The following is a 15,025-nucleotide window of genomic DNA, read 5'->3' on the forward strand; positions in this document are numbered from 1 at the left end:
TTCTTGATGCACTCATCTCGCAGGGTGGGTTGTTGGTAACACCGTCGAGGACTGCGCTCAGCAGTTTTTTGACGGCGAAGCAGACAGTGGCAATTAACCACATTTTTTTCACGCCGCGACTCGGCCGCCTACAGGCCTCCGAGATCTCACGTGACGTCTGCTTCCCTGCAACCCAGGACCCTTTCGGCATCGGCTCCGGTTCCTGTGCCCCCACAGGCGGCACCCCGGAAGCAGAGGTCGAGGGGGAAACCTACACCCCGTCAGCAACCTCCTCGCGAGAAGGGACACTGACGGGAAGACCCCAGGGAGAACAACATCGGGCCCGAACCTTCACAGCCACGGCTCTGATCGGTCGGTACGGGACGACTCCTGCCTCGTCACCAAAGCCGGGCCCTTGTTAGGGCTTGGCGCCCACTTACTCACTGAGTTTTCTGTTCTCCCCGGGTTTACTTGCAGCCGATCGCACACTCCACTGGACTGTGCTCGGCGAACCGACCTCACACCCTGGCGAGGCGTGAGGTCGTACACATACGACAGCCGTCACCACTCTCAAACCGACAGTGCGTGCCGTTGTCCCGCCAGGCAGGTAAGCAGGCGGAGCAAAAACCTTCCCTCCGGGGACTCCCCGCGACATGGTTAGCTCCGCCAGCCGACGAACCACCCCCCGTGGGAATGATGAAGCAGACCGTCCCCTTGGTCACCCTGTCACAGTCCCTGGGAGCTCGAGAGCTGCCCACACTGTCTCGCTGACTAATGAGGGCGGTCCGTCTTGGTTACTCGATCCAGTTCGCCAGAGACTCACCCAAGTTTCGGGGCATCATCTCTCCCTCTGTCAGAGGCAGGGACGCCTCCGTACTTCGGGTAGAGGTCACCACCCTTCTGGCAAAACAGGCATCGAGTTCGTCCCTCAAAACCAAGATGTTCAGTGGGTCACCACCCGCACTTCATCGTTCCCAAGAAAGACGGCGGGTTGCCCCCAAAGGCTGCGTACCCTGAACAGAGCACCTTCACAAGCTGCCATTCAGGGTGCTCACACAGAGGCGCGTCCTGACATCTATGAGGTGTCAGGATTGGTTCGTGGCAATCGACCTGAAGGACGCTTACTTTCATGTCTCGATCCTCCTCGACACCGGCCGTTCCCACGGTTCGCGTGCGAGAGGCGGGCATATCAGTACAGAGTCCTCCCTTTCGGTCTGTCCCTGACCGCCCTTTCTCCCTGAGAGGAGGAAGGCGAGCGGGTACTAAACTATCTCAGCGACTGGCCTATCTTGGCACACTCGCGAGATCTGTTATGTACACAAAGGGACCTGGTGCTCCGGCACCTAGGTCGATTGGGACTCCAGGTCAACCAAGAGAGGGGCAAGCTCTCCCCAGTGCAGAGCGTCCTCTTTCTCGGTATGGAACTCAACTCTGTCACCATGTCGGCACACCTGTCCGCAGTTGTGCCCAACCAGTGTTGAACTGTCTGAAATGAACATTTTAGGCAGACAGCGGTCCCCCTGAAACAATTCAGAGGCTCCTGGGACACATGGCGTCCTCGCGGGCTAATACCCCTCGAGTTGATGCACATGACACCGCTCCAACACTGGTTTCAGAGTCGAGTTCCGAGGAGAGCGTGGCACACCGGCAGCAGGCGCATGGTGATGCCGCCCTGCTGCCGACGCACCATAACCCCTAGTCTTTATGACTTTTTCGACGGACTCAGGTCCCTCTGAGCAGGTTATGAGGCAGGTCGTGGTGACGACTGAAGTCTCCCTGCAGGGGTGCGGTGTAGTGTGCAACGGGCACGCAGGTGGGGTGTTGGACGAACCCCCGCCTGCGCTGGCATATCAATTGCCAAGAGTTGTGGGCTATGCTACTTGCACTGAGCAGGCTACGGCCTCTCGTGCGAGACATACACGTGCTGTTCCGAGGACAGCACTATAGCTGTAGCGAATACAGATCGTCAGGGTGGCGTTCGCACACAGCAGCTAAACACAACTTGCTCGACGCCTCCTCCGGTGGAGTCAACAGGTGACTCGTTCCCTGCAGGCCACACACCCCGGGCAAACTGAACTAGACAGCCGACGTGCTTTCTCGCCAGTTTATGCCTCGTGGAGAGTGGCGACTCCACCCCCGTGCAGTCCAGCTCATTTGGAGGCTGTTCGGGTAGGCCCAGGTAAAACCTGTTCACCTCCCGTAACACCACCATTTGCCCGCTTGATAGTCCCTGCCCTCGGCACGGATATCCTTGCGCACAGCTGGCCGCGGGATGGGCGGAAGCACACCTTCCCCCCCCAGGAGCCTTCTTGTACAGACTCTGTGCAAGGTCAGGGAGCAGGAGCACCAAGTGTTATTGGTTACACCACACCGGTCTAACCGCACTTGGCCTCAGAGCCGATGCTCTGGATAGCGACTCCCCCTGAACCATTCCCCTGACAGAGGACCTGCTCTCTCAGGGGAAGGACACGTTCTGGCATCCCAGATCAGACCTCTGGAACACCCATGTCTGGTCTCTAGACGGGACGAGAAGATCCTAAGATGGCTACTCCCCCTATACGGCTGAGACCATCACCCAGGCTAGGGCCCCATCTACTAGGCGGTTACACGCCTCTAGACGGTGCCTCTTCTCGTCCTGGTGTCTTTCTCAACGAGAAAGACCCACTGAGGTGCTTGATCAGGATTGTGTTCCCCTCCTCACGAGACTGGAGACTAACATCTCCCTTCCACACTGAAAGTGTATGTAGTCGCTATTGCCACTCATCACGACTCAGTCGGTGGAAAGTTTCTAGGGCAACACGACCTGGTCACCAGGTTCCTAAGCAGCGAGAGGGCGGAATCCGCCTCATCTCCGCTCCATACCCTCTTGGGACCCTAAGTGGTCCTGGGGAGCCTCAGGGCCCCCCAAAGAGCCCCTCGGAGGTTCCGATCTTCCTCATAGAGTAAGACGGCCCTCCTGACGGCGCTCACTTCCTTCAAGAGGGTAGGGGACCACCGAGCATCCTCCGTGTCCCTGGATTGCCTTAAACTCGGCCCTGGAAACTCTCACGTTATCTTGAGACCCAGGCCCGGATGCGTGCCCAAGAAGTTCCCACTACTCCCTCCGGGGCCAAGTGGTGAACTTGCAGGCGCTCCCCATAGGGGAGGAAGACCCAACCCGATTAGTGTTGTGTCCAGTACGTACTGGACCGCACGCAGAGCTCTGAAGCTCTGACCAGCTCCGTGTCTGTTGGAGGACAGCAGAAGGGGAAGGCTGTCTCCAAACAGAGGCTGGCGCACTGGGTCGTGGACGCCGTTACGACGGCATTCCGATCTCAGAATCTCCCATGCCCATTGGCAGTGAGGGCTCACTCCACACGGAGTTTAGCCACCTCCTGGACACTGGCAGAAGCGCCTCTCTAGCAGACATCTGTAGAGCTGCGGGTTGGGCTATGCCCAAACACCTTCGCAAGGGTTAACAACCTTCGCGTAAACCCGGTGTCAGCCCACGTCCTGCGTGGCGACATGTAGGACTGGCATCCGGGGGGGCGATGCCTGCGAAAGCACCTTTCCACCCTCTAACAGGTTGGGTCAGTGTGCTATTTACCTTTTCTTCTTACCCGAACACATCGCTAAGAAACTGGTACCTCACCAGCCTCCCTTCTTACCCAGACACTGGTTAAGAATAGGCATTCCATCCATCACCAAACAAGCACCCCCTGGGGGCTGGCTGGGCAGAGCAGCCTTCCCCCTTAGGCCGGGATACCATGTGAGCTATCACAGATAGCTCTAACCGGACCTAGTGCTACCGGACGTCTGTAACACCCCCTCCGTGGGCTGTTCCGTCTGATGTATCCTCATGAGAATGGTTCCCACTCCTGGTAACCCATGAGCTTCCCCAGGTGGGCCTCCACCTCGCGGTTAACTACTCAGTCCGCACGTTCCATGCGTTCTCCTCCAAGGACGAGACCATACCTATATCCACCATATTCCTCCCCACGGGTAGGAGGTGGCCTCTGTAGCGCTTCTCTGATTAAGAGTCGCGCTTACCCGGTGTAAACTGATCTGGACGGCCTCTCGCCTATAGAGAGCTAAGGCCCCGTCCGTGAAAGTTACCGGTCAGGGCTGTACCCATCTTTCTCCAAGAAAGCTCTGGAACCCCCCGACCACCACACTGGAAGGTTACAGTCTCACGAAAGCTTCGAGATGACACGCCCAGGCTTGTTACCGTCGCTTCGCTAGAGATTGTGACGCGATACAGCGTTGTGGCGTTTTCCATAGGCAACCCCATCTGTCGTTCTCGACACAACGTCGAGAGACCGACAGAAAGGGAACGTCTTGGTTACGTATGTAACCTCAGTTCCCTGATGGAGGGAACGAGACGTTGTGTCCCTTATGCCACGAACACGTATCGTATTCTGCTGCAGTTTGAGAGGTCTCAGGCTCTTCAGAACAAAGGTAAGTGAATGCTGCACGCCGGCCTCCTTTTATACCGGATTTCCGGGGGCGGAGCCCGGCATGCAAATTGCATTCGCCAAATTTCATTGGCCTTTTCTATAGTAGTCAGAGTTGATTGGTTCTCAAGGGCGAACCCCATCTGTCGTTCTCGACACAACGTCTCGTTCCCTCCATCAGGGAACTGAGGTTACATACGTAACCAAGACGTTTTCTTTGCCGTATTTGAGGTCTGAAAAATACAGAGCATATTAATATCTATGTTAGATAGTGAAGTTTAATTGAATGTAGGCCTAAAGTAAACCTGTAAGTTGTTTATGTAGTGTATTTCGGGGAACTTTGAGTTTGATCACAGTATAATACAGATAATTAATGATGATTAACTATACCTATTTTATAGACTTTTATCGGATTCAGCAGACCTAATAATAGCGACAAAACTAGATTCACTCATCCACCAAGTGATCAGCAGATCATATATAAAATCTAAGAAATATTACTTTCCTGGCCTTGGAAACATAACACTCTTACTGTAATACAGTACCGCTCCAGAACTTATAACGAAATCAAGCAGTTTAAGTGACGTTAATATGTGATAAAGAGATACAGCAACAATTCGTTGTAGATAACAAATGCTGGTTTATTAACTATACTAAAAGGGGAAACATAAAAACTAACTAGATATAACACATTAAGACAAACGTAACATGAAACATAAAAACCGTAATGAAAGGTAAGAGATTAACAAACAAAAGGGGTGGCAGTATTACAAACAGCTATTCACATATGCATGAACAATCGAGGACACTCTCCTTGTAAAAAGGGTTACGGTTTAAACGCAGCTGTTTAGAATATAGTTTCTATACTTGCATTGGTTTCCTTTGAGTGTGGACAAGGTCTTGTGCCCGTGGAAAGTGGTTTTCAGAGTCCTGGTGATTTCGATCTGTCGGGTCCTTTCTTGGAGCCGGATTGGCGGATGAAGCCAGAAACAAACTTTTCCTAAGTGACTGCCGAAAGGAAAAAACTGTCTCCGAAGAGAGAGACAGGTCTCAGGAGGTGTTCTTGAAACTTGCGAACTCTGAAGAGCATTGATTGCTCCGTTCACGGATGTTTTAAGCCTGAGGGGTTCATGCCCATCCAAGGGGGGCGATCCAATGCGATGAGATGATTTTAGGCGCAAAATCAAGTTTCTTTGTTTCGCTTATTAGCTCATTTACATTTAGGATCATTTAGAAGTTTGGTGCTGTAAAACTCTTAGAATGACATAAAAAGAGTATTGTATACAACACATTACTGTGCTATACATCATCTTTCAAGGAATGAAGAGAGAACATTTAGATATAAAACATGCCATTTCAAGAGGAGATGGAAACATAGGCCACATTCCTTTTAGGCCAAATGGTCCATCGTTGGAGAAACACCCCATCCTCCCCGATGGGACTTTGAAGTCCAAGGGAGGGTGTTAGAATCTATCCTGACCAAATGATGGATGCTTAAGAGAGGGCAGTTGGATGAGACTTGCTGGCACCGGTTGGACTCGTGCTGAGAGGTCATTATGTTTTACGATGCCCCAAATGGTCACCTTTGGTCTGGCCAGATCCTACATTTATAAGTCATGGATGTAATATTTTAAAGGCCCAGATTTATGCACTGTTTCATTTGCTTAACCATTTTTGCCTTGTCTGTGGACATGTTCTCTTATCGAAGGCAAAGAACAACTAATCCCCATAGGGACCATAAGTGAGACTGTAAACATAAATCAAGATATTAGTATTGAAGACATTGAAAGATGTTAAAGTTTTTGCAATGGCTCTGTTGCAAAAATAAATGAACCCAAACTGGAAAAATGCCTCTTTGGTTAAAAAAGGTTCCTGACCCCTGCACTAGGGCATATTAATCTACAGTTGAAAGAAAAAGTATGTGAACCCTTTGGGCTTACTTGGATTTCTTCATAAATTGGTCATAAAATGTGTTCTGATCTTCATGTAAGTCACAAAAGTAGAGAAACACAGTTTGCTTAAACTAATACCGCACAAACATTATACGTTTTCATGTTTTTATTGAACACAACATGTAAACATTCATAGTGCTGGGTGGAAAAAGTATGTGAAACCCTAGGCTAATGACTTCTCTAAGAGCTAATTGGAGCCAGGAGTCAGCCAACCTGGGGTCCAATCAATGTGATGAGATTGGATGTGTTGATTAAAGCTGTCCAATAAAAAAACACACACCAGTTTTGAGTCTGCTGTTCTGAAGAAGCGTTGTCTGATGTGAACCATGCCTCGCACAAAAGAGCTCTCAGAAGACCTACGATCAAGAATTGTTGACTTACATAAAGCTGGAATGGGCTACAAAAGTATATCTAAAAGCCTTGATGTCCATGTGTCCATATGGTAAGACAGATTGTCTACAAATGGAGAAAGTTCAGCACTGTTGCTACACTCCCTAGGCGTGGTCGTCCTGTAAAGATGACTGCAAGAGCACAGCGCAGAATGCTCAATGAGGTGAAGAAGAATCCTAGAGTGTCAGCTAAACACTTACAGAAATCTCTGGCACATGCTAACATTTTTGTTGACAAATCTACAATAAGGAAAACATTAAACAAGAATGGACTTCATGGGAGGACACTACGGAGGAAGCCACTGCTGTCCAAAAAAAACATTGCAGCACGTTTGAAGTTTGCAAAAGAGCACCTGGATGTTCCACAGCACTACTGGCAAAACCTTCTGTTGACAGATGAAACCAAAATTGAGTTGTTTGGAAAGAACACACAACGCTATGGGTGGAGAACAAAAGGCACAGCACACCAACATCAAAACCTCATCCCAACTGTGAAATATGGTGGAGGGGGCATCATGGTTTGGGGCCGCTTTGCTGCCTCAGGCCCTGGACGGATTACTGTCATCAATGGAAAAATGAATTCCAAAGTTTATCAAGACATTTTGCAGGAAAACTTAAGACCATCTGTCCGTCAACTGAAGATTAACAGAGGATGGACGATGCAACAGGACAACGACCCAAAGCATAGAAGTAAATCAACAACAGAATGGCTTCATTGAAGAAAATACGCCTTCTGGAGTGGCCCAGTCAGAGTCCTGACCTCAACCCGATTGAGATGCTGTGGCATGACCTCAAGAGAGTGATTCACACCAGACATCCCAAGAATATTGCTGAACTGAAACACTTTTGTAAAGAGGAATGGTCCAAAATTTCTCCTGACCGTTGTGCAGGTCTTATCTGCAACTATAGGAAACGTTTGGTTGAGGTTATTGCTGCCAAAGGAGGGTCAACCAGTTATTAAACCCAAAGTTTCACATACTTTTTCCACCCTGCACTATGAATGTTTACATGTTGTGTTCAATAAAAACATGAAAACGTATAATGTTTGTGTGGTATTAGTTTAAGCAGACTGTGTTTCTCTATTGCTGTGACTTAGATGAAGATCAGAACACATTTTATGACCAATTTATGAAGAAATCCAAGTAAGCCCAAAGTGTTCACATACTTTTTCATTAATACTCTTTCATTACGAGTGAATTGCCGTTTTCAGGTTTTGAGTTTAAATGATTTCTGTGCGCTTAATTACATTCTGAACTGGCTCTGTCAGTGCTTGTCTGAATGTCTGTGTGGTGAGATAGATAAAAGCATCCCCACAAGTAATATCTTATAGCAAGTGGAGGTCGAGTGGTGAAGCGAGGCGGCCTGCAACACGAAAAGCAATGTGCTATTGAGCATAAAATGCAGACAAGCATACGCGGGCTGGCTTTATTGTATTCCCGTTGTACTAAAGTGATTATTTCTGAATTTGGCACATCAGGAATGTAAACAAACCACTCCACTGAGACTGCACTGCTATCAGTCACAGATGCACTGCGGCTAGCCAAAAGCGGAATCTATATCCATGGTCCTGATTTTGCTTGACCTATCTGCAGCGTTTGACATGATCAATCAGCAGATACTGCTAGTAACCATGTCATCCCTAGAAATCTCAGGCTCTCCGCTGGCTTAAATCCTACCTCTCTGGCAGATCCTTCAGGGTGTCATTGAGGGGCTCGGTGTCCACTGCAAACCACATGATCTCTGGGGCCCCTCAGAGATCTGTGCTTGGACCGCTGCATTATTCCATCTACAAGACATCCTTGGGACATCTCATACGGGCGCATGGCTTCTCTTATCACCGTTACACTGACGACACCCAGATCTACATCTCGTTCACCCAGACGATACCACTGTAGCAGCTCGCATAACAGCCTGCCTAGAAGACATCTCAGCTTGGATGAAAGAGCATCACCTTCAGCTGAACCCTGCCAAGACAGAACTACTCGTGTTTGATGAACAGCTGTCCTTCAATGATCACATTGCAAAGACAACAAGGTCATGCCTATATGCCTTATTCAACATTAGAAAGGTTAGACACTATCTCACCGAGCATGCGGCACAACTCCTTGTCCAGGCCCTGGTAATCTTAACGTTGGACTACTGCAAGACTCTCCTTGCTGCTCTTCCTGCAAAGGCCATAAAACCACTCCAGCTGGTACAGAACGCGGCAGCACGCCTCGTCTTCCGACAGCCCCAAAGGGCTCATCTGACACCCCTTTTCATCTCTCTCCACTGGCTACCGATTGAAGCCTGTGTCAGATTGAAGTCACTAATTCTTGCATACAGGACTATCACTGGATCTGCACCGGTGTTGTTTCACACCCCTCCTACACTCCTATACCCCTTAAGAACCCTGCTTTCAGCAATGGCAGTGGCGCACCTTGTTAAAATATTATCTTTGGGCTTTCCCATTGAGTGCTAGTGTTTGCAGTGTTACATGCACCGCAAGTTTACTTCCATTACATCAATCGCATTTATTCAATACACCAGGAATTTGTGTAAGTTGATTTTTGCTTAAAGACAATAAAATAAGTCAAGTTAAATAAAGAGAATTTCAATAAAACATTTTAATTTGTCATCCTAACTTTTTACTGTTCCTGTCACATAAGCATAGAACAATGAAAATACTCTTTAATGTGCAAAGCCATCAGAACCGAACCAAAAAACCATGGGTTCGTATTGAACCAAAGGTGAGCTGTATTGTTGCATCCCTAATATGCATGTACATGCGGATTGCCAACAATACACAGACATATGACCTAGTTTGACTTAACGCATGCAGTTCATGTCCAGCATCTTTTAGCACTGGGTGCGCCCCATCTATCAGTTTCAAACGATCTCAAAATCTAGCATTATATCGGCTGTTTATATAACATCCATCACTGAAATGCCATTAACAAACAGACACACATAAACTTCACTATCAAAAGAGTAACGAGCTCCAGCGCAGCACAGCCAATCTTGACACAGTGTGTATGATTTTGATTGTAAGCGCGTCTCGCTCGTCAGTTGGCTCGTGGGCAGGCTCTTTCTTTCGCCCTCCCGTGCTTTTCCGGGAGGGTGGCCAATTAAATAAATGGGATCCCTTTGACAACACAGGGATCCAGAATTATAAAAAAAAAATCTGAAACAAGTTGGAGTGCTGGGTGAGTGTAGCAAGTACAGAAATCCTATGTCATATGTCCATCTCGTTTTTTTAAAAGCTGACCATGTTTAGCATGAGAAGCCAGCACGTTTAACAGTGTAAAGAAGTCAGAATGCATGACACAGCATGATACCTGATCTTTATTTCACGGAGCTACTCAAATTATTTTTATATTTTTTCATATTTTCACTTTAGTCTAAATGTATTATACCATATGCACAACTGATGACACTTCTAAATAGAACTTGGCTCATTCCTAAGAACTTCTTCATAAATTAATTTGTGAACAATTCAGTACTATATCACTAATGTTGGAATGATCAAGCAAACAGAAAAGGCAGCGACTGGTTGACAAATATTATTGCTGTTCATCACATTGAGCCCTAGCATTAAAATAAACCTGTTGGGAAATGTTTTGACAACTCCAAGGTCACGTCACCTCTGCTGTTGTATGCGATGAAGAATGAGTCAACAACCTCAATGATGCCAGCAGAGAGCACGTCAATAAAGTTTGTTAAGAAACATCATAACATACAAGCACAAACTCTAATTTTGTGTGTATTGGCAAGGAACATCCACCAAAGCTTCCCCACTACACTACAATTTCTCAATTTAAAAGTAAAAAGGGAAGTAAAATACAGAAGCCTGAAAGTCGGCACATCTGGGCGGTAAAATCAAAGCTAAATCCTAAAGTAGTCTAGCTAAAGTCTTTCGGGTCAAAAACACATCAAATGGTCCCTACAACAGTTAAAAAGTTACCAGATAAACCCCTCTTTCTTTGAAGAGCCTTTGAGCATCTGGTTTTAACAGTCCGGTTGAGTATGTGGGTAGTGGGGAATGCAAGGACTGCTTTGACTGGGAGAAGAGTGCTGGGAAAGAGAGAGAAAAAGAAGAGTGGCTTTCCCCTGGAAAACAAACAGACTTTTGTTTTAGAGGAGAGAGAGAAGACTGTCTGACTGACTGGCTGTCTTAGCGGTTCAGGATGGAGAAAGAACAAGAAAGCGAAGGAGGGGACTGAGGTTGCAATTTCAGAAACTGGAAAAACATACGGATTGGGGTCGGGTTAAGATGTTCATACCCCTCTCTGCATAAACAACCACCCATCCTTTTAGTTGAAAAGGAGAAATAATGTTATCCATACCACTTAAGTCTGTGTATAACAGCTGTTCAGTGTAAACAGGGTGTCACATTAAAAATAAGTTGACATTGGTTGTGTCTGGCCCCACACAAAACCCAAAGGAGTAAGATTTTCGACTTGCGGTGTTCTTTTTACACAAATTTGGTGACATTCAAACCATCTTGAGTCATCAAAAACCTGAATGACTAAAGTTTGATATTTTTCTACTGTAAACATGACTGTTGTAAGAACTACCACAGACTGGGCGGCTCTGTCATGTACTTTATTAATTATTTGCCGAGTATTTTCATTCTGAAAACGAAACACTTGGAGACTTAGTTCTTTAATGAATGGAAAACATGATGTTACATGGCTTCCTTCTAGATCTCTGTGATTTCCAGCCAGCGCTCTTAATTATTAAAGACTAATCACAATAACGTAAATGTACTCAACTTCCCAGAAATGAATTAAAGTAGATCTGGGATTACCCTAGTTCCTAAAAACAGCAAACCTAAAGATCCTAAGATCATTCAAGTTTTGATTCCATTACACAGGTGAGGTTACTGGAAATAAAGATCATAGCAAAGGACAAAGGAAGAGGTGTTTTAAAAGAACATGACAAAGTAGAGCACAGCAGAAAATATGGCAGAATTGTATACACAATATAAGAGTATATAGAATATGTTGTTAAAGTATAATTCAGAAGAGTACAGTACATGTTGTCTATGTTGGACAAAGTCCAATGAAAAATATTATAAACAGTCTGTCAACTTTGACAGCACAATATTTCATTGTTTAACAAATTTAGTGCATTTTTCCATTTGAGCAAAAAGATGAGACAGATTTAAAAGTCTTTTTACAATCAGTTTCTATACTGATAAATCAAATTTATGATATAACAAATGGAACTTTGAGAATTAGATAGAAGCCAACTTAAATCTTTAAACATACAAAATAGATTTTATATACATATCGATGCTGTCTTTTGAACTTGGTTGTCCAAATTTTCAGTTTTCAGGACATGGAAAAGTAGAGTGTGGTCAAAGTTGAAGTGAATACTTTTTAATGGTTAGATATTTGTAAAATCCAGTGGGAAATATAAAGGGTGACTTATAATGATTATTTTAAAATCCTGAAATATGGTCATTTAAAGTTTCAGAAAAGCGCCATTTTTTTATAATACTGAAATTAATGATTTGATTGAGTCTAGATTTATTTAAATTGGTATGTCCTTACTTAGTCAAAATTAAATATGTTGAGATATATTTCCTCTAAAAACTTTTGTATTAAACTGGTTTGTACAAAAAAAATGCTGTGTTATTTTCTACCTATCGTTGGTCAAAAGGGAACAAACAATTTATCTGTGTTGTTTTAACCCATTGTTGAGTCAAATATAAACAATTTTCTGGGCCAACAACACAGTGCTGGGTGAAAAATAACCGAACATTTTTTACTATATTATTTCTACTCAATTTGTGTTATCCAGTTTATTTATTCATTACAAAGCAACATAAAATAACACATAATGTGTTCAAAATGACAAACAATGTGTTCAAAATTACTTTTTTGGGAGTGTTAGAGCTGTAAAAATGCATCGACAAACATTGACAATCTACAAAATACTGTACGGTAATCGATTACCTCGTCACATGTGACGTGACGTTGCATCACATATATCTTATATATATATATATATATTTTATTTTATTTAGTTTTGGTCCTAGCGATGCATGCAGGCGATACACAGCAAGCTTCAATGAAAGAAACGCGGTTTTCTTGCAATGTTGTGATGTTGTGCCTTATGGGTTGCACCGTTCACACTAGATGTGACATAGTACCACAGTTCATAGCGACTATAACTTATTATAATTATAGTAGTAATTTTTTTGTGTGATTTACACACTACAGAGCAGATTCCAGTTCAGTAGAACAGTAGACTTAAATATGGGTAAAGTAAAGTAGGAAAACAGAGTTAAATGGTTAGTGCTTTCTCTCTCTCTTGTGCGAGGTTTGTGACAAAGGCTTCTTTCTTATTCTGTATCATCACTTCAACACATCACAGAACGACGTTTGAGCACAAACTGCTCTCTCTGTTTACTTTCCGAGCAAGCTATGTAACAATTCATCCATCTGTCTCTCCTCGTATCTGATTATTGAGCACAGACATCACTCTTTTAGAATGCACATAGGAAACACTTAGCTGTCAGTATGCATGTAAAGAGATTAAACTGATTGGGAGGCTAATCCAGAACAGTTCTCCTTATGCTGCTAGGTGCAATATGGTATTGAAAGCAAACCACAGAGCCATGATGAGCAGATTAAGAGATCTATAGTAGGTCTACTGTAGTAAAAGCTAGATATTCTTTCTTATTATCGTTTTTCTATATGGATAATAATACGTCAGAATAATGAAATAACTCATATTGAAAAATTATGGAAACAATGTAAATGTTTTACAATTTAAAATAAAATAGAACTTAATTTATTATATATTTTAACTTTTTCAGAATTTACTATTATATAGTGTGAACTACTAACAGAATTTCTTGCGAATTTCAAATAAAAATACTGTTTCTATTTGCATTTATTTGTAGACAATGAAAAAGGAAGAAACAGGTAACAAAGATGCTCGGTATTTTGTCAGACCTCAAATAGTAAAAAAGAAAACAAGTTCATATTCACTTTTAAGCAATACAACAGAAATATTTGTACATGTTTTTAGGGAAAGTTCAAAAATAACTTTTTTATGTAATAACCTCCATTTTTATCATAGTTTTCATGTGTCATGCTGTCAGTCTTTTACATTGCCGTTGGATGACTTTCTGTACTTCCGATTCGATTAGGTTCGATTCTGTTGAAATTCAACAGACAAGAGACAACTGACTGGAAGGACCACAAAACATCTACAAGTGCTGATTTGAAATAAAAATTTGGAGTGGTCTCAAAATGTTTTCTGCAGCTGTATATATAAAAATAATTTCAAGCGTTAAGCATGTCTTCAAACAAGTAACAATCTTTTTTAAATTAAACTGAATCAGTTTTCTAACTTTTGACTGCAAAGAGAGAAACAGAGAAATATGGAGACGTGCACGTCTGTTGTCTCAACATCTGCAAGCTGTAGCTCACATCTGGATGGCAGTCTGAGTCACAAGCATGTACACACACGCAGACACATACAGCACACATACACAGAGGCTCACAGGACCTCATTGAATTCCTACAGTCAAGTCCAGGTGGTTCAATGGCTACAATGCTGCTCTGATTCTCTGCTATGCTTAATAGATTCCATCTGGCAGTATGATGTGCACACTTGTTATCCCGTTTCCTCTCTCTCTTTCTCGTGGCTGGCAAGTTTCTCTGATGTAAAAACAGACTGTCCTGAGGACTTGATTAGAAAATGTAGCCTATATTAAAATGTTCTCCAGAATTATCACAGCAACACGTTCAACTTCTGTGCACTTCTATTTGGGATTGTGAAAATGCTGAGAATTTACCAGTTTTGACCACTTGGTGACAGCATCACACAATGCTGCCGGCAACATTTATGCAAGCTCATTCAAGCACTCATTGCATGAACATAAAATACATAACTCTGCATTTTCCCTTTGTGGAATTAGATCATGCAAAAAATAACATTTGGTCATGATCGTAATTTTCCGGTAATGTTTTTTGAATGGGAGGCTGATCAACAAATCTGCCAAAGATTCACTTTATATTTGACAGAAGTATAAAAATATTACAGCTTGGAAAGACATTATTTGTGAAACATTCCCACAACAGTGTACTTGTGTTAATGACATACCTGGCACTTTCAAACGTGGCTGACGGAGTTTTTCCGACTGCTCCAAAGCCAACTCCAACTGCCAAGCCCTCTGAAAAACAGGAATCAAACACCTGTCACATTTCTAATTCAAACACCAACATCAGACTGTTTTAGGATGCACTGCTGATCAAGACTAAATTACAGAGAC

The 15,025-nt window shown here is 44.2% G+C and overlaps 1 protein-coding gene across 2 annotated transcripts in view; it reads right to left on the minus strand.

Moving 5' to 3' along the window:
- Positions 1-15,025, minus strand: part of LOC130438674 (zinc transporter ZIP11-like) — a 173,520-nt gene that overhangs the window by 18,735 nt on the left and 139,760 nt on the right. For both annotated transcript variants that reach the window (XM_056770729.1, XM_056770728.1), the window contains exon 7: positions 14,857-14,926. In XM_056770729.1, coding sequence (XP_056626707.1) covers positions 14,857-14,926 — 70 coding nt within the window. The remainder of the gene's footprint in view (positions 1-14,856; positions 14,927-15,025) is intronic.

Source organism: Triplophysa dalaica, chromosome 17, assembly GCF_015846415.1.
Source record: "Triplophysa dalaica isolate WHDGS20190420 chromosome 17, ASM1584641v1, whole genome shotgun sequence".
Lineage (NCBI taxonomy): Eukaryota > Metazoa > Chordata > Actinopteri > Cypriniformes > Nemacheilidae > Triplophysa > Triplophysa dalaica.